This window comes from Gymnoscopelus braueri (genome assembly GCF_963280865.1).
Source record: "Gymnoscopelus braueri genome assembly, chromosome: 6".
Taxonomy (NCBI): Eukaryota; Metazoa; Chordata; class Actinopteri; order Myctophiformes; family Myctophidae; genus Gymnoscopelus; species Gymnoscopelus braueri.
Window position 1 is genome coordinate 39,151,964 of NC_137607.1, and position 25,068 is coordinate 39,177,031.

General features: G+C 40.3%; 3 protein-coding genes across 6 annotated transcripts in view; 2 read left to right on the plus strand and 1 right to left on the minus strand.

The window, feature by feature from the left end:
- Positions 1-1,236: 1,236 nt before the first annotated feature.
- On the plus strand, positions 1,237-14,936 carry LOC308087112 (chloride channel CLIC-like protein 1). Of its 4 annotated transcripts, none has more exons than XM_080430810.1 (13): positions 1,237-1,361; positions 2,565-3,027; positions 3,218-3,396; positions 5,452-5,559; positions 5,889-5,999; positions 6,111-6,332; positions 6,436-6,576; positions 7,587-7,686; positions 8,361-8,458; positions 9,339-9,485; positions 10,561-11,214; positions 12,512-12,559; positions 14,117-14,935. In XM_080430810.1, exons 3-13 carry the CDS (start codon positions 3,244-3,246, stop codon positions 14,228-14,230), a joined length of 1,896 nt encoding a protein of 631 aa, XP_080286936.1. In that variant the 5' UTR covers positions 1,237-1,361; positions 2,565-3,027; positions 3,218-3,243; the 3' UTR covers positions 14,231-14,935. The 4 variants fall into 4 exon arrangements, with proteins under 4 accessions (XP_080286936.1, XP_080286935.1, XP_080286938.1 ...); XM_080430809.1 differs by having other exon boundaries at positions 2,565-2,958; XM_080430811.1 differs by lacking the exon at positions 2,565-3,027 and having other exon boundaries at positions 1,314-1,361; positions 14,117-14,936.
- An 869-nt stretch (positions 14,937-15,805) lies between these two features.
- On the minus strand, positions 15,806-24,952 carry LOC308086930 (solute carrier family 2, facilitated glucose transporter member 9-like; the record flags this gene model as incomplete). Its single annotated transcript, XM_080430573.1, has 10 exons — positions 15,806-16,028; positions 16,835-16,962; positions 17,274-17,349; positions 19,294-19,404; positions 19,844-20,031; positions 20,149-20,281; positions 20,475-20,620; positions 21,698-21,860; positions 23,291-23,392; positions 24,869-24,952. The coding sequence occupies 10 exons, from the start codon at positions 24,950-24,952 to the stop codon at positions 15,834-15,836; spliced, it is 1,326 nt and encodes a 441-aa protein (XP_080286699.1). The 3' UTR covers positions 15,806-15,833.
- mcoln2 (mucolipin TRP cation channel 2) overlaps positions 24,246-25,068 on the plus strand; it is a 51,045-nt gene continuing 50,222 nt past the window's right edge. The window contains exon 1 of the mRNA XM_080430155.1: positions 24,246-24,308. The gene's annotated coding sequence lies outside the window, so the exon portion shown is untranslated. The remainder of the gene's footprint in view (positions 24,309-25,068) is intronic.

The following is a 25,068-nucleotide window of genomic DNA, read 5'->3' on the forward strand; positions in this document are numbered from 1 at the left end:
CGTGGCATCTTTAGTTTCCACCAGTGTTGCTGCTTGACGCATACACAAACCTAAGACGAAAATAACAAGACATGCCATCTTCGGTTTACTTCCCGTATCTGCGTGACGTAGGTGGACGGCCGGCTTTTTATGAGAGCGGAAGCACGTTGGAGTCTATTGATTCCAATAGAAGAGTGAACGTGAACGGTGTAGTAGGGCAGGCTATTCCATTTTGTCACTGTATTCTTTGATTACTTTCGTATTCAATGTTTGACTGCCTTCAATTATGTCTTCAGTGCGTTCATAGAGAGACACACACACACACACACACACACACACACACATACATACATACACACACACACACACACACACACACACACACACACACACACACACACACACACACACACACACACACACACACACACACACACACACACACACACACAATGTGGTGTATAATATAATAATGGTAAGCATATTATGCTGTTGTAAATGTTTTTGGTTCGTTCTGATTTATTTTCTGTAGGAATTCATTCTTTAAACACATACATTGCCAGGATCTGCATATAGAATCTGGCATAGCCTACTACAAACTACTGTACTACTAAGATACGATAATACGATAATACTTTATTGTCAGTTTGCACTGAAATTTGTCTTGCGACCCAACAGCCATGTATGAAACATATAACAGTACACACATTTGACATGACACAAGAAAACAACAAAATACATACATAAAGACACGCAAAGACAAGAGCAATGTCCACCACTCAGCCTACCCCTGGCCTATAACTCCTGATTAAGCCTCAATGTCGTCTGATGGACAAAGGACCTCTTCAGTTTGACCTTATTGTATGTAGGAACACCGTATCTCCTTCCTGAAGGCAGCAACCTATATTCTCCATACAAAGCATGGCTAGTGTTTGAAGTGATATTCCTTGCCAACCTTATCATACTGTTATTATACGTAGATGTATAGAGCCTCTGAAGTGGTTGTCCAACAATCTTTGCCACAGGAGTTACTAATACACAGGATCAGTAGAGCTACCTCTACGGCTCTCATCTTGGCGATCTTGCACATCTTTACATGTAACGACATAGACACACGGACAACACAAACAACTAAACACCAAGGCATACAAGGCACGCTGAGGTCACGGTGCAGCCGCAGAGCAGCGCACACGGAAGCTCAGAGCAGAGCAGAGCAGAGCAGAGCAATCAACAGGAAACTGAATTTAGAGTGGGGGTATCTCACCCAGCAGGACATCAGCCACTGTGCACTTAAACAGGAACGCCATTCATCCTAAAATCACAGAAGACTAGACTACACATCTCTTTCTGGACCCATTTTTGCAAGGACCTGCCACAGAGAGGTTAGTTTGAGTTAACTCCTCATTTTCAGGTCCATATGCTTCTGCTTCTATTTGATTTCTATTTGGTATTTTATTAGCCTGGTAAACCCTCCCTCCGGAAATCTCATTTCCATTTGATTTCAGAAGTGAAATGAGATTTCCGGAGGGAGGGTTTACCAGGCTAGTATTTTATAGGCTATTTGAATTTTGAACATATATTTGACTGTTTTTATGTTTAACTCCATTCTCTCTGTCAATCACTCAGTTGTTCTCAGTTTCTCTTTTTTGCAAGCATACTCAGGTTATTTGCATTTTTAGTTAAAATATCAACCAGCATGACATGTTATTTAACTCATGCTCTGTCCCCATAAGATGTTCTAAAAACTGATAAACTGATCATCTATATGCAAATATAGTACGTGAAATTATTATGGACAATTAAATAAAACGTGTGTTCCAATGCTCAATAATATCATTTTTCCATTATTAACTGTCTTGGTTGATGTGGTATGATTTGGGAATCATAACATTTTGCTAAACATTCATGCTAAACACACTATAGTCTATAGTGGTAAAATATATACCTTATAAATAAAAGGCCCTGTTACAATGTTGAGCAGAAACAGGAGCACATCTAGCATGTTTGTGGGGGGAATTTGATGGGTTTCTTAAAAGCATCTTTGCCAATAACAGTGCACTTTCAAACATGTAAAGCATTTATTTTCTTTAATGAATAAAATACACAAATGCACATCCACATGACGTTGTCAGCCACGGAGAGGGGAGGGTGGTGGGATGGTCGGGGTAGAAGCAAACTACTAGCCTGTGATGTGGATTCACTCACGTTCCTCCACCTCCACGGTATCAGTTTGGACTTCGGCCCATAGGCAGAGAGTATGAGAAATCAGAAAATGACCAGGCCAATCAGGGGCTGCTTTTCACTGTTGTACAGACAGCAGTTGAAACGCAGTCACTGATTGGTCCGGTCATTTTGTGATTTCTCACACTCTCAGCCTATAGGCCGAAGTCCAGACTGATACCGCGGAGGAACGCGTGAGTGAATCCACGTCATCAGTCTGCAAAAGCCAGGCTAACAAACTATGCCTACTTAAACTTAGGAGACCATTTGTAGGATTTGTGTACTATTTCGCCTCTAGTGGCTCCAATTGGGATGGTGTATCTTTCTATATTAACAATCTTTGCACAAACTCTGGCCCCTTGCAGGTGCCAGGCACACACCTGTGACTGGCACACACCTGCCAGCACTTGAAGCTCAACGTGAGTGCCAACAGAACAATATTGCAGGGGATTTGTCATCAACCATGAAATCACAAACCGAACTTTATGTGGGCAGTTCAAACTGAGCTACACATATGGCCCCTCAAAAACTACAACTACCATGATGCTCCGCGACAAGGATATGGTGGAATATGTGCGCAATCGCTGTCGCAATCATCACATCCATGTCACCTATAAACATGCATGTGAGGTGGAAAGACTGAAAGCGAAACAGAAAAGTAGCCTCGTTGCTTTGTACAGAAGCGTTGGGACATTTTGTCTAGAAGGACTACCGGTTCCTCCAATGTATCATTAAACACTCCATCTTCTCAACGCAGAGGTGTTGGGAAAGAAAGCAGACTTTGACTTCAATCGGTGGAGGACTGACATTGTGTGACAAGCAGCTAACGTGAGCCTTGTTTTGGTGGCAGAACCTACTTAACACATAGACAACGGGCGTATATATCTATATCTATCTATGTACTTAAGAATACACGCATCAGCATTTTTGTGGAATAACTGAGCTTGTATTTATGAGCCACAATTCCTTAGCGTTAATAATATCTGACCGGGTGTGCTGTTGTTTACAAACCACATAGCCACTGCTAGCTGGCTAGCTTGTAAAATGTCAACCGGTGCCAGCATCCAGCTCACTGTGCTGGTATGCAGCTTCATGTCACTGCATGCTGTGATGGGACAACACCAAGACGACTGGATCGACCCATATGACATGCTCAACTATGATACCAGCACCAAGACCATGAAGAAACTACCAGAGGTGAGGAGATGCACTTTGTTGTGCAGACAGGTTTGATACTGTGCATAAACTGTATAAACGTTTCAATACTTTTACTTCTACTCCACTACATCTCAGAGGCAAATATTGTACTCTACTATTTGAAAACTTTAGTTAGTTGCAGATATACATTGTAAAAAACATACATTAAGCATGTTACGTCCCGTTAGAGGAAATAGGGATGCAACATAAATTGGCAGTGAAACCCATTTTTATTAATAGCTTAAGATATTTACATTAAATTAAATACTTTAACAAAATCATAGGACACACAGAGCAACTCAGGGAAATAAACATAACAGCCCTAAACCTATAATCTTGAGTGTTAAACACTAACCTGACAAACAGAAAATAAAGTACAATAAAGTCTTAAATTCTCTACTCTAATATAATATAACAAAACATGACTATACAAAAAGCTGGCTTCCGTGGCCCATTGCTTTCACATAATACACATTTACTAAATAACTCAAAACAGTAACTTAAATGTACTAAACCAAGAGTGTGTGTGTGGGTGGACAGCACTATTGCAAATGCTGCCAGAAACCACAGGTGTTCACATATCTTAAATAGTCTCCTCCAGTCTTCTCTACCCAATCACCAGAAGCAAGGGTGATTGTCAGCCAGCAATCAGGAAATGCTCAGCTCCTGGAAGTGAACATTCAACTCATACACAAACCCACAAACCAACACATACACTGACACAAAACCCACACACAACTCTACTGCATACTCACACCCGTAACAAAGCAATTTACTTTAGCCCTACTTTATACACGGGCTATTTGAAAATAGCCGATCTACCGCGTTGTGAGCTTGTAGATCTGCTATTTTCAAACATTTTAGTACTTACTTACTTTTGGTACTTTAAGTATATTTTGATGCCAATACTTTTGTACTTTTACCAGTAACATTTTGAACACAGGCCTTTTACTTGTAACATAGTATAGTATCTACATTGTGGTATTGCTACTTTTACTTTTATGTAAAATATCTGAGTACTTTTCTACCACTGCTGAAAGCTGAATTCTGCAGTACCCGGAATACCTTATTTCTACCTATTTCAGAACATTTTCCAAAGCATACATTATTATTATTATTATAGTTTATTATTAGGAAAAATAGCCAATATAACATTGAGGTGCTCAACTGCCCATAGTTCTCTGGTGCTCACTATTCTGGTTAACTATAGTCACTCTTCTGGTTAGCCCCTTTCGGGACCCTGTTTACCTTTTTTGTATTTGGGAAGGCGGTATCCAGGGACCCTTGTTGGTTAGAACACGCTCTCTCGTACCGGCGGCTACCACTGTCTGGTCTCGGGCGTACAGCTCGTCGCTTAGAAGTTGCAGAGATTTCTCAAAGGTACCAACAAGAGCAATACTAACACGCGAGAAAGCGGCATCAAAAAGCGGGGATCGGCGATGCCGTTTAACATTTTTAATAATTTAGTAAACCTTAAGCTCCTTTCTCACACTCTGCTCCTGCAGCTCCACTTCCCATGTCCCGCCTCCCCGCGTTGTGATTGTCATGCAAGCATGTAGGAGCTCGCCAATCAGAGGCAGTAACGTAGGACGCGCAGCTTGTCAGTCACCGCGGGGAGGCGGAACATGGGCAGTGGAGCAGAGTGTGAGAAAGGAGCTTAAGGTTTACTAAATTATTAAAAATGTTAAACGGCATCGCCGATCCCCGCTTTTTGATGCCGCTTTCTCGCGTGTTAGTATTGCTCTTGTTGGTACCTTTGAGAAATCTCTGCAACTTCTAAGCGACGAGCTGTACGCCCGAGACCAGACAGTGGTAGCCGCCGGTACGAGAGAGCGTGTTCTAACCAACAAGGGACCCTGGATACCGCCTTCCCAAAAACAAAAAAGGTAAACAGGGTCCCGAAAGGGGCTATCTTCCGGTTAACTATACTAATGGATATCTGGGTTTGCGGTGCGAGGCAGTACCAGTGCCGTCTCCAGCTCTGCAGGAACCTCCTACCATAGTGATGACATGTGATCTACAAACTGACACAACATCGTTATGTTTGCTTTGCAGCCAACACACTATCCGAGTGTGCCAACAAAAAGAAGAGAACAAATCCAGGACTCCAATGACGCTGAGCTGAAAGTTTGTAACCAGAAAGTGGAAGTGTTGCAAAGAGAAGTTAGTGACTTATACAAACTGATCTTCCCTTTAAGTTTGAACCTAAAGCATTGGGCTTTCGGGAGCTTTATGGATATGCATACTGATCAATATGGTGTACTATTTACTACCATCTAGTACCCACCTACTATATCATAATATTCCTCTTCATATTTTATTTTGATAATGATAGTGGCAATACAATTGTAATCATAATCCTGAAATGCCACAATACGTCCCTCACTTAAGGAGTAGACCTCTAACTCTGCTCTCACTTAGTTAGTATCATTTATGTATCATGTATATTGAATGTAATCTATTCTCTTTCAAAAATATCTCCTCTCCTTCAGGTTGAAGATCAGAGAAAGAGGATTGCATTTGTTCAGGACCAGCCCACATGCACGCCGGTGTTCAAACGATTTCTCACCAAGCTCCTGAAGGAAATAGACAGAGTTGGCGTGGTGGGTTTAGATATCCCTCATGAACTGCAATTTATGATGTAATCAATTTCATTTCATGTATCATGGAAAATAATATTCACTTTAGACAATCTATCCCCTGTTCCCCCTCAGCCCAGTGACCCTCAGGACATCTTCTATGATGCCAAAGTGAAACTGTCCCCGCAGGCCGTGGCAGAGATTCGGAAGCTTCTAGAGGGCGAGGAGAGCTGGAGAACGGGGGCGCTGGATGATGCAGTCAGCCAGATATTGGTTGATCTCAAACCCCATGACTACGAAGCCTGGAGGTGGCACTTTGAGGACACCTTTGGTGTGGAAATCGACACCGTTTTAAAGGTAACCTTGCCTTATGGCGTGTCGGAATCATGTTTTTGTTTGTGTTCGTAATTTTTGTTTTAGCTTTTGGAATTTAATAAAGTCCTCTCCTCCCCTTCCCTAGGTGTCCTTGTTAGTGATGGTCATAGTGGTCATCATTTGCACTCAGTGGTGGGCGGTGATCTCCTGGTTTGTCCAGTTCCAGAGAATGTTTGCTCTCTGCTTCTTCATCAGCATCATCTGGAACTGGTTCTACCTCTACAAGGTAAACATTCTTGTATTGAGGTCGAGGCTAGAATTCATGTCTAATAAGTGTTCTTACGAGAACGTAGGACATGAAAGTTACAGATTGCAGCTTTAATTTGATGTACACTATGAAGCAGTAGCGTATGGTGAATTCTAACTTTGACCGGGCCAGAATTCGCGCAACAACGGCTGATAAGTCTTTTGAGAATTACCGAGCCATTCCGGGTGGAAAACGGAACGCTCGTCCCAAAACACACTGCCCCATTTTTTTCGCGGACCGAGGCCGCCGGTTTAGACCTGGGGCAGGGTGTTTTGGGACGACGGTTCTTCTTCTATTACATTTCTGAATGGAAAGAGGTGCGCGACTCTGCGCAATGGAGAACCGGTTTGACGGCGAAACTGGTTTTCTAATGGCCACTCATTAACAATTCGGCTGAATGCAAATGAGCCCCATTTGAAAACAAAGGCGACTTATAGGGTGAGGGGCTGCTAATATTGTTATGTTGATTTTTTGGTTGTTTCCCCCTGGCGGATCTGGGTTTACACAGACCGGGCCATGGCCTCGTTGGCCCCAATGACCGTATGCCTCTGCTATGAAGTGCAGTAGTGTTAACATATCACTGTCCTTGTATGTCCAAAACCGTTACTTTACAGATAATGGAAAAAAAAGAACCTGTGTTCCAATGGATCCAATTATTATTTAATCACAAGCACTTGTTAACACTTTTCATTGGTTCAATATTTATAAAACCCACAGACATACCGTACCCATTTTCAATTTCACTTTCAAGATCTTTCAAAAATGGCGATCCGTTGTGAGCTTGTAGTTCAGCTGTTTTTGCTACTTTTGCATGACACTCTTATACGAGAAAGTAAGGCAATAATTCATGAAATAACATGCATATAAATATGGAGTACAGGGTTTCTGCCCAACGACAACAATATAGTAGTTGGGCCTGTGTTAGGGAAGCAAATACTACCGTAGTTGCTATTGCCATACCCATTCTAATGCTATTGTCTTACTGTCAGATTGCTTTTGCTGAGCACCAAAACAACATGGTGAAAATGGACAGTGTCAATGGCAAATGCACTGGGATGAAGAAGATTGACTGGAGCGACAGCCTGAAGGGTATGCTGATTAATTTTCTTCTTTTTTTACATTTGTATTTCTTTATTTTCTCCCCAATTTAGTCGTTATGCCAAATATTCCTCCCCACACACACTGTGTGTTGTTACTGCTAATGTATCCTACTGGGATAGGCGCCACCCCAGCCCGTAGGAGCACGTCGTGCAGTGACAAATATTAGCCTCCTCGCCTGGCTTCCCTCCCCCGAACATTGGCTAATTGTCTTCGTATAGTCGCTCGACAAAGCTGGATGCACTGTGGTGGATTCGAACCCCTAGACACGCATTGGTGGTGGGCAGGTACTTAACCACTACGCCACCGAGTGCTTTTTGATTTAGTACTACTCAAAATGACAAGCCAAGAAACAACTTAGATGGATAACAGAAATTCTCTGATATATTTAGAAAGCTGTATAATATGCATAAACTGACTAATTAAAATAAATGAATAGAGCCCTCATGTCACAGGTTGGAGTATGCAGCTACCTTGATAAGTAGCCCTGCCTGTCTGTCTCCCACATGGGAGACCGGGGTTCGAATCTTGGGTGTCAACAGTTGCAGTTACCTCTCTGTTGGGAGAGAACATTGTAGCTTTAAATTACTCAATTATTTATTGATTCCAACAACTGCATACATATATTTGGTTGGTATTGATTATCCATAATTGTTTGACTGCAGAGTGGTTCAGAAGTACGTGGACTCTTCAAGATGACCCCTGTAAAAAATACTATGAGCATCTCATGGTCAACCCAATCCTGTTGGTATCACCAATCAAGGTACAGTAGCTACACATGTCTTTGCATCTCTAGGCGATGTAGGGCAGATACATTCTGGCATCTCTATACTGTAGGTGATGTAGAACAGTTACCTACTGGCATCTCTATTGGCAGTGTAGGGCAGATACCTGCTGACGTTTCTATCATGGTATTTTCATGAGCCAAGGACAGAGGAGCCTCCTCTAGGAGCTCAGAGCGTGGGCACTAAAATGAATCCTTTGTGGAATGTTTTTCTGATCATGGTGACCTATTCATTTTAATCTGTTTAGTTATTGGATACTGCAGCTGACCATCTCCTCGGGCGATGGGATGCGATCTAAACTTTACACTATCCGGGATACGGGATCCAAAAGTCACGGCACTGAGGGACTACAAGGGATGGTTTTAGAGCAGATTCTATGTAGATTCATTGATTGGTTAAAAGTAAGGGCAATGCTCTTAACTACACAATTTAGTGTCTGATGAACTTCACTGTCAGCGGTAAAAATATACCACTAGGTTAGATTGGAAGAGGCATACTGAAATTTGCTGTGGTCAAAGTAGTTGGAACTGTTCATTAATATGGTTGGTTTATTAGTATCGAAAATCAGAACTTAGCCTTATTTATGGGTGAGCCACCACAAATTCAATTATGAGTTAATTGATCTTTATTTACTCAGATCTTAGCAGGTTGTTGTGCATGTGTGGATCTATTGGAGACTGCATATGAAAGCATTTTAATTTACAAATCTCATCCTTGCCTAAATCAAACTTACTATTAGAAAGGATCTGTTGTGTGAAAGGGATACACTGGACATATATTTTGGAATAAATGCCCAATTCAAGGCCATTGTGTAATGAAGGGGGGGTAGTTGCTTTAATGTTTGTGTCTCTTGTCTAGGCCATTACGGTCACCTTCACCACCTTAATCTCAGAGCCTCTGAAGCATATTGGCCAGGGGATCAGTGAGTTCCTCGTAGCGCTCCTCAAAGACCTGCCTGTGACCCTGCAGATTCCTGTTTTCCTCACTATTGTAATCGCCATCGTGGTAAGGAACCTGCATGAAACGCCATCTAAATGAACCACCAAAGATACACACACACACACAACGCTGTACACGGACCAGTGAAAGAGAAGAGAGTGAATGGAACGGCCGAGCACAGTGCAGACTCCAGCGTGCGTGTGTGTGGTTGTGTGCTTGCGTTTGTGTGTTTTGGTATGTACATGTAACAAAGGAGAGATCCCATCTCTCATCCAGGTGCAGGACAAACGACAATCAACAGTAAAAGTACAAATAAAATAAGATTGAGTAGTAAGATGGAAACTTTGAGAACAGAAATAAGTGGAGCTGAGAAGCAGTGTGCAGATTTTATTTGTACTTTTACTTAGTATGTACCTTGTTAAATTTGGGTTGGTGTGATGAGGTTAAAAGCATTTAATATGCAATGCACACGTACGAGACAAGTGCTACAGCGGACTGTTTATATTATTATTTTTTCTCTGTACCCCCTTTTTTCCCCCAATTTAGTCGTTATGCCAAATAATTCCTCCCCGCACACATTTGTGTGTGTTGGCACTGCTGGTGTACCCTACTGGCTCGCTTGCCAGTGAGGAGCCCCGCCCAACACTCCCTGTTGACAGGTGCCGCTCCAGCCCGTAGGAGTACGTGTAATGACAAATCTAACCCTCCCCAACTTCCCTTCCCCGAACACGGGCCACTTGGGTTTGTATAGACTTTCGACAAAGCCGGATGTATTGTGTTGGATTCGAACCCCTAGTGGTGGTGGTCGGCAAGTACTTTACCACTGCGCCACCCGAGCGTCCATCTGTTTATTTTCTGACTGACTGATGTGTGGAAGATGGCCAGCTACAGCAAGTGATGAAGGACATTATAGATGGCATGTACGGAGGCTCAATGCAAAACGCGTAGCAACAATACAGTACATAACACAGCCGAATATAGAGACGATTTGACACTCACTTCAATGATACAATTCAATACATCACAATCAACTTACTTTTCTTTTAAATCTTCCCAACATGATAGGGTGTCCCTCTTAGCATCTTTGTAAACATTACATACATTGCTATGGGTGAGTTAACTCTATAGTTTTGCTTTGTAGGTGCTTCTGTATGCCGTTGTCCAGGGAGCCTTCCAGTACGGTATCACTGCACCATTGCGCCGACGTCGAAGGGACCCCCCTGTGGGACCGAACCCGGCCCGCCAACTGAGGGATGGACAACACGAGAGGCTAGCAGTCGAGGACGTCACTCAGCGCAGCCCAAGACCCCGCGCCAACCACAGCAGACCGGGCAGGGACGATGTTCGCCAGAGAAGGCTCGATAGAGGGAGGGAGGAGTCTGCCAGGGAGGTGGAGACTCTGCACAGGGCTGACCGGCCCTTCAGAATGGACGAGATGGATGCGGGGCAGAGCTCTTCTGATGCAGAGCAGCCCGAGAGAGGTTCTCCATTCACTGACTCTCAAATAGAGGAAGACTCCGATCAGGAGGAAACGGATGAGGAGGTGCCAGTAGATGGCATTAGCAACGTAATGGGTAACCTGCGAGTAAAGCAGCCTGAAGCTAAAGTCAAGTCTTCACCTGCTAAAGATAAACCAGTGGTGTCAATTTCCAAATCATCTCAAGTTAAAACTACTAAGTCATCAGTTGGGAAGGCAAAGCCTACTGGGGATGTTGCGGCATCTACATCTCGGCCAACCGGCAAACAGGATGAGCGGCCAACTGGAAGTCCGCCCTCACAAGGGAATGATGCTCAGGTAAGAAAAAGTCAACTTATCAAAACATGCATACCTCAAAACTATTCTGTCTTTAAGGACCATTCCGGTGGTCTGGCCTGTATAGCCCATCGACTACCATGGTATATTTGACATTACTGCCAACCTTGTTAAAATTTGGAAGAGAGTCACTGTACGTTGATTTTCATACCATACTGAAATGAATGGAATCCATTGGCTTCCTTGAAAAAAAATGTTTTGGGAAAATGTTCAACAGTAATGTCAAGTGTACCATAAGATGTATACAATGGACTAAACTAGGGCTGCAGCTATTGATTATTTACTTAGCGATTATTCTATTGATTACTTTTTCGATTAATCGAGAAGGTTTTTTATAAATGTACACATTAAATGTTTTATATATCAACAAATCGATTAACCACATAAGCCCTATTTTATACTAAATGCACAACTGTGTCATACAATAATTGTGGAAATACACGATCTACAAGCTCACAAGCCGAGCTTGTAGATCGGCTCTTCATAATTTGGAACGTTTTTGAAAGTTTTTGACATTTGTTGCCTATAAGGGTAAACCGATTATTTGATCAAATTATCGATGATGATTGATAATTTGTTTAATTCGTTTATAATCGTTTAAATTGATGAGTTCAATTAACTGTTGCACCCCTAGACTAAACATGCAGGACCACCGGTATGAATAAAGAAGGAACTTTTTATAGCATGAATCTGTCAGTCCCAGTGAGGACAAATAACTGAATGTATACATCCCTGTATGAGATAATACCTCTTTAACCCATTAAGACCTGAGGACCTGATTCTAAATTCTAACTTCTAACAGTTTTCTGAAAAACATATGTTGCTTTAAATCAGTGGTTCTCAAACTTTTTCATGTCAAGGACCCCCAAAATCATATGTATTTGGCCACAGACCCGCAAACTCAAAATATTTTGTGCCAATTTTCAAGATCTTTCAAAAACAGCAGATCTACAAGCTCATAGCGCAGCACGAAGTGACGCGCTATGAGCTTGTATATTTTCTATTTTTGAATAGCCAACCAATGTGCTATCTGTCTGTCTGTCTACATACATACATACATACATACATACATACATACATACATACATACATACATACGCTTTCCTGGTCTTAATGGGTTTAAAATACACTCCAACCAACTTGACGCAAAACGGTGCTTGACAAACCTTAATAGTGCCATACTAATAACGAATTGATACGAACTAATTCTGACTGGTTAACTGTTCTTTGACCTGTGATGAACATTCAAGATATCCTTTTGTTTGCTCGAATGCTTTAGCACTGTAGGTGTGTTAATGGGACGATGATTCAGATGCTGCGTAAATTGGTAAATAAAGTTATTGTATTTTTTTTTACCCATTTTTAACATCTCCAAATTTCGTTTTGATCCTAATGCACGTGCCCTTGACATGCTTGCAGAAAATGTGGGTATGTTTACATGTACACAATATTATAATTTGAGGTGCAGTAAGTGATATTTCTTTGTTAAAAGAAAAGAAATAGCTCTATATTCGCAAAGCAACCATTACTATAGTGTTTGTTCACTAACAGGCACTGTCTCTTCAGCTCTTTAACCCATTCAATCCGGAACGCATCTCTGTAATTTTAGATTTCTTTAGCTATTCAAAAATAGCAGATGCTATGAGCATGTAGATCTGCCATTTTTGAATATATGTTTTTTTTAAGGGAACATTTGTAACTCAGATCTTTGCTTCTGGGGGGGTGGGGGGTTGCTATATCAGTGGTGCTCCAACTTTTTCATGTCAAGGACCACCCAAAACTCTATGTATTTGGCCACAAACCCCCCCATCTCAAAATATTTTGTTCGAGGGACCCCCCCAGAAGCAAAGACTTGAGTTACAAATGTTCGCTTTAAAGAAATATATATTCAAAGATTTGTACACATGTTCTCGATTTAAAAAAAAATAGCAGATCTACAAGCTCATAGCGCGGCTATGAGTTTGTACTGTATATTTGCTATTTTTCTTTTTAGACAAAGAAAGCTTAAAATGACACAGATGCTTTCCCGGTCTGAGTAAACAGAAATTTATATTTTCAGGCCAGGATATCAATTTCATCCGAATCAGGAGAGAGAAAGTGAAATTGGAAGTGATGAAAGAAATGAACAGACAAAATTGGAACTGAAATACATGTGCTTTGCTGGGTTCTCTCTCCTGATTGGATGAGATTTGTAACCTGCCTGAAAAAAAAAGTTCTGCTTCCTGAAGAGTTGGAGAAACAAGGAGACCGGTTACTGAACCAATACTATATCAATGATTATCAGAATATAACAACAAAATATATATTACATATTTTAACCACAAATATCCTGTTCATAACGTAGCCTAATGGCCATGCAGCCTGCATGGTGAAATCAATTAACAAAAAAACAGCTGATTATGACTTGCTTTAATCAGGTTGACATGAACATGTTGTGCATGTAAATGTACCCAGTACCCACAGTAGTATTGAGGCATGGCTTTCATTTTGAGTTGCCACCACATATTAACATATTGCCATTCTCAACCAAAGTGAATTACAGTATAGGTCTGTTTCTCTGCTATTAACCAGTGTGACATGTCACTGTAATTATGTTTGTGTGTATATAATATTCTATATTATAATAACTCAAGCAATGAATTCAGTGAATCTGATAACCAGCCAATCATATGCTAAATTCCTGACACAATGTAGCCTACCCTGTAGCCTGAGATTTTCATCAATACATGATTTCATCATAGCTTATCTGTTTATTACATGATTAAGAGGGTCACATAAAAGAAAAACATTCGTATATATGACAAATATCAAATGGTTTATAATTATTATGTAAATGGCTGCTACAATGCTATGTAATGTATTGTTCACCACATTCTCGTTGCAGGTTCTGGAAGCCTCGGCTGAAGAGAGGAATGCGTCATTAGATATGTATAGAGCTGTAGAAGATCTAACCAGTTCTTCTTGTCCTCCTGTTCAAGAGACTGACCCGGTGACATAACGCCCAATTCATACTAACACAGCGATGGTGGTTTTCCTGCTAAATGGGTGTGTACAAAACCCGTGAAACATCCACATCACCTTTGTGTGTGCGCCTAGTCCAGACCACAGCGAGCTTCTGGTTGGTTGACGCTTTGGCTCTCCACAAATAAAACCTCAGCGAAAAGGTAGAACTTTCCTCAACGTTTTGCACCACTTTTTTGCTGTCTTCGCCTCCTGCCGCAGCGAGGTCGCTCCTCGCCTTGAGACAATGCATGCATGGAACCACGCTGCATTCTCCGAACGCAGAAGTTTAATATACTACCATCATGGTGTGAATTCAGGGTAACAGACACTGCCTTCTCAGGAATCCCATGATAATGATTTTCAGTGCATTGGGGCGATGCTTTCTTAATCATGAATGTGTTGTATAATTTTAGACTTGTTCATTTGTGGGTTTTTACAGTACAAGGATATTTGTGTGTTTATTTTTCCAAAGGGACAAATGCTTTTTATTTTTCCATGGCTTCACATAATTGTTTTTTATTACAGGGGACGGGTTGAATTATGAGACACGTATATCATACATTCTAATGTGTGTCTGTCTAAGATGATATTTACATAAACTGTTAATAAGTATTTCTACTGCAACTCGGATTGTTTCAAATAAGGGGAAATAACTTTTTTTATGGAAAGCAGTTGTAAGTTGAATAAAACACAGTTGTAATTGTAGATTTTCAAAGTATATTTAATGTTTAATTCTAGCTGAAAACATACAGATTCATACATAGAAATATACCATGCATAACATGACTGCTACCCTTTTACCAATAGATTACACACATTACAATTCTGAGTTAATTTAACTCTTGAGTGTACAGATGGAACCAAATGGACCTGTGTTTCACACTTGGGTTTCACACATGGTTTTCACACTTGCAAGAAAGTCTAATTTTGTAGTTCTCAACCTTTTCTGGATCAGGGCCCACTTGAAAATCTCCAAAGTGTCCGCAGCCCACCCATCTGACCACTCTCGGCTGCCGTGTTAAGTGGTCAGATGGGCGGGCTGCGTGCATTTTAAGAGCCTGTTTATTTTTATGGTCAATCAATTGATTGTGTTCCGACTTGGATAAATGGAACTAACATAGTATACTTATACATAGTACAGTTAGTTCCTAATTATTGGTATCATCAAGAAAACATTTTTTTCCTGGATTTTCAGAAGAAAAAACTAATTTACATTATTTTTTTTAATATATTAACTCATTCAGTGCCATTGACATCACCGACGTCACGTTTTTATAAGCCCAGGGTGCCAATGACGTCGCCGACGTCATGAAAAAAAAATGTTCAGAACCCAAGATATGAAGATTTGCTGCTCCATTCACTTCTTGTTTAACATCTTACTGAAAAAGGCTGTATCTCGCTTCTTAAGCACCTTTTTTTTTTTACAATGTATTTTTGGCTCTGGCTTGGACACTGCCAGAAATAAGTCGGGCACTGAATGAGTTAATGTTATATAATCATTATATCTTAGTGTTTTGCCAATTATTAGGGGGCTCACTTGCAATTTCATCATGGTCCACCAGTGGGCTGGGTTGAGAATATCTGGTCTTATTAAACCTTTAGATGTCATGCCTATGGATTGGGATGTAGTCCTTCTGGATCTCTGGGATGGAGACCTTGTTTCTGGCGGCAAAGCTGCGGCTGACTTCCCTGAAGGTCTTGTTCTTGGTCTCCGGCAGGACAATGTATATGTAGACCGCACACAGCGAGGACACGCCAACGAACACCAGGAATACGTAGGTCTGCAATACTTCCTATACACATGACATCATGAAATTATGCATTGGTCAGGTAGTTCAGATGGTGAGAAACCAAAACTCGCATTGAAGTAAAAAAAAACAACTAAAAACAATAACCTACAATTTGCTGTCCTATACTGTAATTACTGATGTTTGCAACTGACAATTGTTTTTTTTTATCCTTCACATTGAAACGTCACATTTCTATATTCAAAATGTTAATCCGCTTAAAGCCATGGTCATGTTAACGGTCACATTGATTGATGAACATTCATGAGAGAAACATGAGAGAGAAAGAGAGAGACACAGAGAAGGCGTGCAGTGGTGGAAAGTAACTAAGTACATTTACTTAAGTAATGTACTTAAGTACAATTTTGAGGTATTTGTACTTTTCAATTTCCAATACTTTTACTTCTACTCCACTACACCTCGGATCTAAATATTGTACTTTTACTCCACTAAATTTATTTGAAAACTTAAGTCACTAGTTACTTTGTAGATTTTGATTATTATCACAAAACACCACTTGAGTCCTATATACATTTCGATTGTTATACATTTGAAAACATGAAATAGGACATTCTGCCCAATGAGTACTTTTACTTTTGGTACTTTAAGTACATTTTGATACCAATAGTTTTGTACTTTTACTCAAGTACATTTTAAATTCCGGAGTCTTACTTGTAACGGAGTACTTCTATATTGCAGTATTGATATTTTTAGTAAAGACTGAGTACTTTTTCCACCACAGAAGGCGCGTCTGAAGCCTGTCCTGGACAGGAGTCTCCAGACTTAAAAACGGATGAGACGTATATACACACCTGAATGAAAGGAAACACTTGGCCCACAGTGAAGTTGCACATCCACGACACAGTTCCACCAATCATGAAGGCAGCAGGTCGGTATGATTGTTCAAACAGCTCACCAGTTAAAATGAAAGAAGCCCCAGCTGGAAGAGAAAAGTAAAAATGTGCGACAATAGTGTAGACTGGCTGGATAGAAAAACAATGAAAATATGAGGAAAAAGTCATAGAGGCCCATAACATTATAGACAAACAGCTCTATGCTGTTGAAAAGAATAAGACACTTGTACATTACCAATCATCTACTACAGACTACTGTTAGCAAATGGAATTATATTCCACTGGCCCTGTCCACAACTCATCTGTTCTTATGAACTCTAACAGAATAGTGGGTGATGTATTGTAAGAATATTAATTTAGCATTATATCCATATAAAGCGAGGATGATTATCATTACCTGGGCCGAGACAGAAGGAAGCTATAACAGCCAGAATGGAGACAAAACTGAGGTAGGGAATCCATGATGCTCTATGCTGTTGGAAACAATGAAAAAATGATTTCATGTAAGTCATAAGGCAAACTTTGGGAGACCCTTATTTCACTGAAATGTATACGTATACTGCATGCAAGGGAAAGTAATACATTTTCTTAAGTCTTTTTGAAATAATATGCCATCGAAAAACTTAATAGGGCAATTGGAGAGCAGCTACAGACTTTTCTAATGACAACAGTTTTCAGGTTTTAGTCTTTACTGGGACATGGAGAGTCATTTTTATGTAGTGCTGTCAACAACAGGAAAGAACTCCTAGAGTGAGTAGTGTGGCCCTTTTTAAATATTTGTATGGTGTAGCCATAAAAGAGCTTACTTGGATATTGAGGAACAATGTTAGAAAAGAGAGGCTTACAGCCATTCCAACATAACCAAAGATGAATAGACGTCTTCTTCCATAGCGTTCAATTGCAATTCCCTGGAGGAAGCAAACGCATTATAAAATATGAATATGGTGTCAAATGCAAATGTTTAAAAACAGAGTCTGTGGTGACCTTGCATTGGAATACACAGACGTTCAAAATCGTTTTCAGGTGGCTTCGCGCAAGAACATAGTGTTGATGTCAGGAAAGCAATATGCTAAATATTACTGTATTGCTCTGTCCAAGTTTTGACCCTCAAAACATCTCCCACTTTAGGGTTCCAACCCACAGGCAGTGATAGAAAAAGTACTCAAATTATTTACTTAAGTAAAAGTGCCAATACTACAATATAGAAATACTCTGTTACAAGTAAAAGTCTAGAAAAAATTACTTGAATAAAAGTACAAAAGTATTGGCATCAAAATATACTTAAAGTACCAAAAGTGAAAGTACTAAAATGTTTGAAAATAGCCGATCTACAAGCTCACAACGCGTCGCGATGCGACGTGTTGTGAGCTTGTAGATCGGCTATTTTCAAATAGCCTAGGTATAAAATAGGGCTAAAGTGGTTAATGAATGTTTTATAATATAATAATGTATATCTGCAAAGTAACTAGTAACTAAAGTTTTCAAATAATTATAGTGGAGTAAAAGTACAATATTTGCCTCTGAAATGTAGTGGAGTAGAAGTAAAAGTATTGAAAATTGGAAATACTCCAGTAAAGTAAAGATTCCTCAAAAGTGTACTTAAGTACTGTACTTGAGTAAATGTAATAGTTACTTTCCACCATCACAGGTGGTAAATGGAAAAAGAGGGGGAAACTGAATCAATTGTCAATGGTCACACTAGAAGGTGAAACGCCATCAATCGTGGCAAAAACGTTTGTGATATCAATATCTTTATTCCAGAACTTGGGCAACCTAGAGGTGTGCATAGTTGAGTCACTAATGCTGGGAAGTGAAATAACTTGAGACAAACTTTCATATGCAAATTCATTATTAACCTTCTTGATCTTTTACCACCAAATTTCATCATGTCAGATACTGAGTCATATACAAATATACAACGTTCCATGGTCTTGTGTGGATTTGATGATCATACAGTGTATTGAGTCATTGTGGACTGAGTGACACGCACGCACGCGCGCACACACACACACACACACACACACACACACACACACACACACACACACACACACACACACACACACACACACACACACACACACACACACACACACACACACACACACACACACACACACACACACACACACACACACACACACACACACACACACACTCACACACTCACACACTCACACACTCACACACTCACACACTCACACAGCCATATTGCCAAAGTTTCGCTTTGTGGCTCAGTAAATCTTAATTTTATGTGAAAAGACATAGCTGTCAGGTCTGTAGTATTTACTAGAATATAATTTAACTAAATGAACTAAGTAAACTTAACATAAGCTTTGAAAAAGAGGGAACATATTGTATTGGTACCTTGCACACACAGAATGTAGCTCAAAGTTTTTTATGAAATCGATACTCACTGTGAATATGGAAACAAGAACTTCAGTGCCTCCTAAGGTGAGCGTGATGTATGGGATTATATCATCCTTAATACCTGCCTCATCGAAGATCACGTCAGTGTAATAAAACAGCTGTGATAAACCATGAACGACAACAAAAAACATGGCATGACATTAGGAGATAGGAAGCATGTAATGATGTGAAACATGCTGCTGGGTTATGCTGTTTATCATATACAGCAGTGGTTCTCAAAGTGGGGTCCGCGGACCCCCAAGAGTCCCAAGCAAAAGGTGTTAATACAGCATCACAATCATTTTAACCACTTTATCCATTTATACGTTGGCTATTGAATAATAGCAGATCTACAAGCTCACTGAGATTGTACATCGGAAATTTTAAACTTTTTTTAATCTTGAAAGTATTGGGATATTTTGAATAATTTAGATTTTTTCTTTTTACACAGAAGAGAAGATTCTCTTCTCGGCATCCCTGGAACAAAACATGCCATGCCTATGCCAAATACATAGGGGGTCCTTCGGCACGTTTGAAAACGTTTGAGAACTGACATACAGCATTGAAACCACACAGCTGGTAGCAGGCCATGGTGACGACGACAGTGATGATCTGCCAGCGGACCGCTGGGTTTCTGATCAGACCCAGAGCAGAGATGGCCCGCGTGTTGTTCTGGGACCGGCACTCTTCCCACACCTCCTCCATCTCCTGGGACACGTCCTGCTTCCCCAGGAACCTCCTGAATGCTGGTACAGAACATCACAATGTCAAGCTTATTTCAGTGGTGGAAAAAAAGTACTCACATTTTAAAAAGTATCAATTCTGCAATGTAGAAACACATGTTATATATATTTATAACATACCTCTTTCTGCACCAACTTCATCGTTCTTCTCTATCAGCAGGTAGCGTGGGCTCTCTGGCAGATGTGGAAGCACACACAGCTGTAGCACTGAAGGAAGTGCAATAAAAGCAAACAGGTAGTTCCATCTGGATTCCTATTTCATAAGTATGAAAAAATACAGTAACACAACTTAAACATTAAAATTTGTATTTATTTTTGAACTAATTTACATTCGTTCATTGTGCGTTTTTGCATGTATGCCTCAAAGGTTGACAATAATGCAAACAATTTACCAACCTGTGAAAATGTACCAATCTCAAGACATGATTCCCTCTCACGACACTGACCTGACCAAATAGCTGAGGGAGCCCCAACACCTGTCCAAGCAGTATACCAGAGTTACACAGGATAGCGTTCAGCTGGCAAATTGCTCCTCTAATGTGGACTGGGGAAATCTCTGCCAGGTACATGGACACGGAATTAAGAGAAATACCTAGAAACAAAATCACAAGTCATGCTTAGAAATGACAAAGGCATAAAGTATATCATCTTTTTTGTTGTGATTATTGAAGAGTTAGGAGGTTTTGATCATCATTGATAAGAACAGCTGAATGGACCTCCAAGCTCACAATGAGGTTGGAGGTCAAAAGGATGTGGAGCCTGGAGTCAGCTAAACCAGCTAACTCCACTCCCCTTTGGTGGACTTAAAGGGATATTTCACTTTCAAAAGAACTTTGGGTCATTTTATCATCTACTCCGGCTTTTGTGAGCCCCCCAGACAGTTTTTAAGTTGCTTGATTCACTATTTAGATATTTGATATTCATTTTATCAGACACGCCCCCTTCCTATACAAACCCATTATAACTTCAAACAAAATTGACTCACCCTGCCCTCCTAATACGCGAGTTTTTTCGATTACTTTCTTCATCTATTGTATTTTATTTTTTTATTGTATTGCATTTTTTTCATTTTCCCCAAAAAATATTTGCAGGCTCTAGGTGGCGCTGTGGCAGAAAATGGTGGCGCAGCGGGGGGGGCCTCAGGGCCTAGCACCGGCCCTGAGGGGGCGTGTCTGATAAAATGTATATCAAATATCTAAATACTGAATCAAGCAACATAAAAAGGGTCTGGGGGGCTGACGAAAGCCTGAGTAGACGATAAAATGACCCAAAGTTTTTTTGAAAGTGAAACATCCCTTTAACTGGTTTAGCAGTTTGAGGATCCAATGGAGTTAGCTGGTTTTGTCAGAAGCGTTTTTTAATACTTTTCATTGGTTCAATATTAGTTGAAAAATGGAATTGGCTGGTTTCTGCCCGACAGCAACGATATACAAGTTTGGGATTCTAAGAAGCTTGTCCAATAATTTGCTAATGAAGCCACCTCTTGGGACAATCGGAGCGATTTTACAATAAATGTGTTGCTTCTGAGAAATTGATTCCGAACTATGGTTGTGATTTGGTAACTGATGATGATGATGATTATTATTTTTTAACCTTTATTTATACAGGTAAAATCCCACTGAGATACAACATTTATTTTAAGGAAGCTCTGTCCAAAAAAGGCACTCACCAGCGTTCACTCCAATGATGATACGCCCAAAGATAAGCATCTCAAATGAGTCTGCCTTCTCCCCCAGTGACATCATCAGACAGCCAGTCAGTGCAAAGCTGTTATTCAAGAGCAAGGTGCCTTTCCTAATGGGAAGCATGATAAGGAAATGACTTAGACACGGCTAGAGAGAGAGCAAGTGAGAGACAGAGAAGAGGAAAGTTATTGTCATCTTATTTAACCTACAATTTCTTGTATGTGACAAAAGGTTACATTACAAATGCACTTGGGAGTGCAAACCTTACCAGCACCAACATCTCGCTCCATTCCCGAGATATGGCCGATTATGTAACTTTGACCTGGCTCTTGATGGTCACCTTGACCTTTTTGACTCAAAATGTAATCATCTCTTGATTAATTTTACTGATCATTCCGCCTACTGATCATTCAGTTTCATAGGAAACCACCCATCCTATCTCAAGTTATTTTGTTCACAGACAGACATAACACATGCACACACAGACAGGACCAAATACAATACCCTGCCGTATGCAGGCAGTGTAATGAGAGGTAATGTAGAGAAAGAATTATATTATTCCAGTCATGATTAAAATCCTTGATCCATTCTTTATTTTCTAACTCAGGAAGCATTTTCTATCATTTGAATATTGATCCACCACAAAGTCATGGGTGATGTATTTACAGTATGTCATGTAGACATATACACTGTTTATTTACAGCCACAGAATGTTAACTGTACTTTGTCAACAGGAAAGGCTGTCAAAAGAGTGTCAGTTTCTGAAAGTCTTGTTCAAAACAAGATTTACAGATTTCAATCTGGCACCCCTGTTTTTGGCATATCATTATAGGCAAATGTTATTAAAAGCAAAAAATAGTTGTGAGCTTGTAGATATAGGCTATTTTCACTATGTTTGCATGACACCATCGCACAATGAAGTATAAAATAGGGCTTAAGGGGTTACCATACCTCCCAAAGTACTTGACAAGTACTGTGGCAAGAATTGCTCCACATATACCGCCGATAGAAAATATTGCGACAGTGATGGACCAAATGAAAGTACTTGTTTCTTCTCCAATGGATACTCCATATCTCTCCTCCCATGTCCTGTTACAGAACTCCATAACAAACTAGAGAGAGACAGAGAGAGAGAGAGAGGGGGGGGGGGCGAGAGAGGGGGGTATGAGGGATCCATTCATTATCCATTTTACATGCTCCAGTTTACCAAGTCTCTACTGTTACCTATATAGGAGCTGAGAGTTCTGTTTACAATATTTACCTTTCATCATGCATACATTGCATAGTAGCCTACAATACCTTACAAGTATAGTAACCATTATAGATTATGTGATCTTCAGGCAAATATGAAGCATCAAAGACCATTCAGACTGATTGCTTTTGTGAACACCTCTCTGATGGCCAGATGTCTGTATTTTAAAACTTTAAAGTTTAAAAACGTTTGGTTGTACTTTATTATGGGGGTGAGTCTGATGGCTTTATTTACATGTGCCCCTCAGTCTTTATAAAATATTTATCCTTGTGGGGTTTACTTATCGTTCAGAACTGATGGGGGGCTTATTTCATGGTTGACTCACAGGAGCAGCACCGTTGACCACAGAGAGATTGTATCCATAGAGAAAAGATGAGCCCAGAGCACTGAAGAACGCTGCACTCACTAGACACAGTGTGACACGTTGCTGTGGGACCAAAACACATGTTAGGTTGCGTATACACTGATTTGACACACACATTACTTTCTCTCTCTCTCTCTCTCTCTCTCTCTCTCTCTCTCTCTCTCTCTCTCTCTCTCTCTCTCTCTCTCTCTCTCTCTCTCTCTCTCTCTCTCTCTCTCTCTCTCTCTCTCTCTCTCTCTCTCTCTCTCTCTCTCTCTCTCTCTCTCTCTCTCTCCTGTAGGTGCGAGAGAAGGCAATTGGACAGAGATATTAGCATTGGTTCATGTTGAACTGATTTTCTGTATCTGTAGACCATTTTACATAAATGTTTCAGATGTGACCTTAACAGCACATTCCATTTGCAGGTGATAGCCTACATGTGACTCTGGCTGATTGAATGATATCTTCCAACTTGTTGCAACCACATTTTTACATAGCTAAACACAACATACTGTTTACAACTCAGTGTTACATATTACGTTCAATCACAGTGATTTCCTGCAGGCCAGCTGGGGTCTTGCTTATAGGTTGTGTATTGTCGTTAGCATTTTCATGAAAAATCTAATTTGAAATCCACAGTTTTTCCACTAACTGGATTTATACACATTTGATTTGAACGTCTCTTATTTGAATGGTTTCTTTAGTATTAGTTTTGGAATTTTGACAAACCAAATAATTATGCCTAACGTTTGCCAGAGGTCAGTTATGCTAAACACATAAATGTGAGCTCAACAGCCTTTGCTTTATCATCAGCTCTAAACGCTGTGGTCTGTTTGCATACCTTTTCAACAGGATGGAATTTATTATCTGAGTTTGAATGATATTGGCGCTGGGAGACCAGTGGTGTACGCTGTGTGCACGCTGGGGCGAAGCACGGTGCCTCTGAAGAAGAGGACCAGTGATGGATCTCCCACTGCAGCAGACTCTCAAGTTCTCCAAGGTGAGGAGAAAGCCTTCTGAGCTGACAATAGAAGACCAGATGCTATTAGGCTACTTTTCAAAGATATTCCACCAAAACAACAAAACAAATATTCTTTTGCCAAAGCTTTTAGAACTTGGTCAAGCCTTAACTTGGGAGAATAATTATTTTGGAATTAGTCCACAGGAAGCGTAGATATTGAACATATCTAACCTATGCTACTAATGCTAATTCCATCGTTCTAGACATCAAGTTTATTCACTCTTGGACGCCCTTTTCATGTTTTTTTTCTTTTTCAGCCTTTCTGATACTGTGTCTAAATCCATACACAGGATAGCCATAGCCATGTAACTTTCTGACAGAAATATATAAAATCAGGGAACGATAACTAAATCAGAAGGCATGCACAAGCACTGGAAAATAAATAACGGAAAGCTTAGTTACATTTGAACAAATGCAGAGAGAGCTATAATTTCAACTCAGTCATATCAAGACCACAATATGTTGACTCGCATAGTGATTTGTTGTCAATCCTATCAAGTGATATATAACATAACGCAGATATGAGATGGTCCATCAACCTTTCCTGGTTCTTCTAGGGAGTCATCTGTTATGTGACTGTCGTCTGTGCTGTCCGTTAGCTGCCTCTCCTCTTGTCCGGACATGCTTAGTTTTCAGTGTGCTGCAATGAGAGAGAGAAACGGCCATTTCTCACACAGAGAAACCTGTTTCTGATGTGCTAGTGATAATTTAAGATATGACTGTAGGGAAATATTCCCTT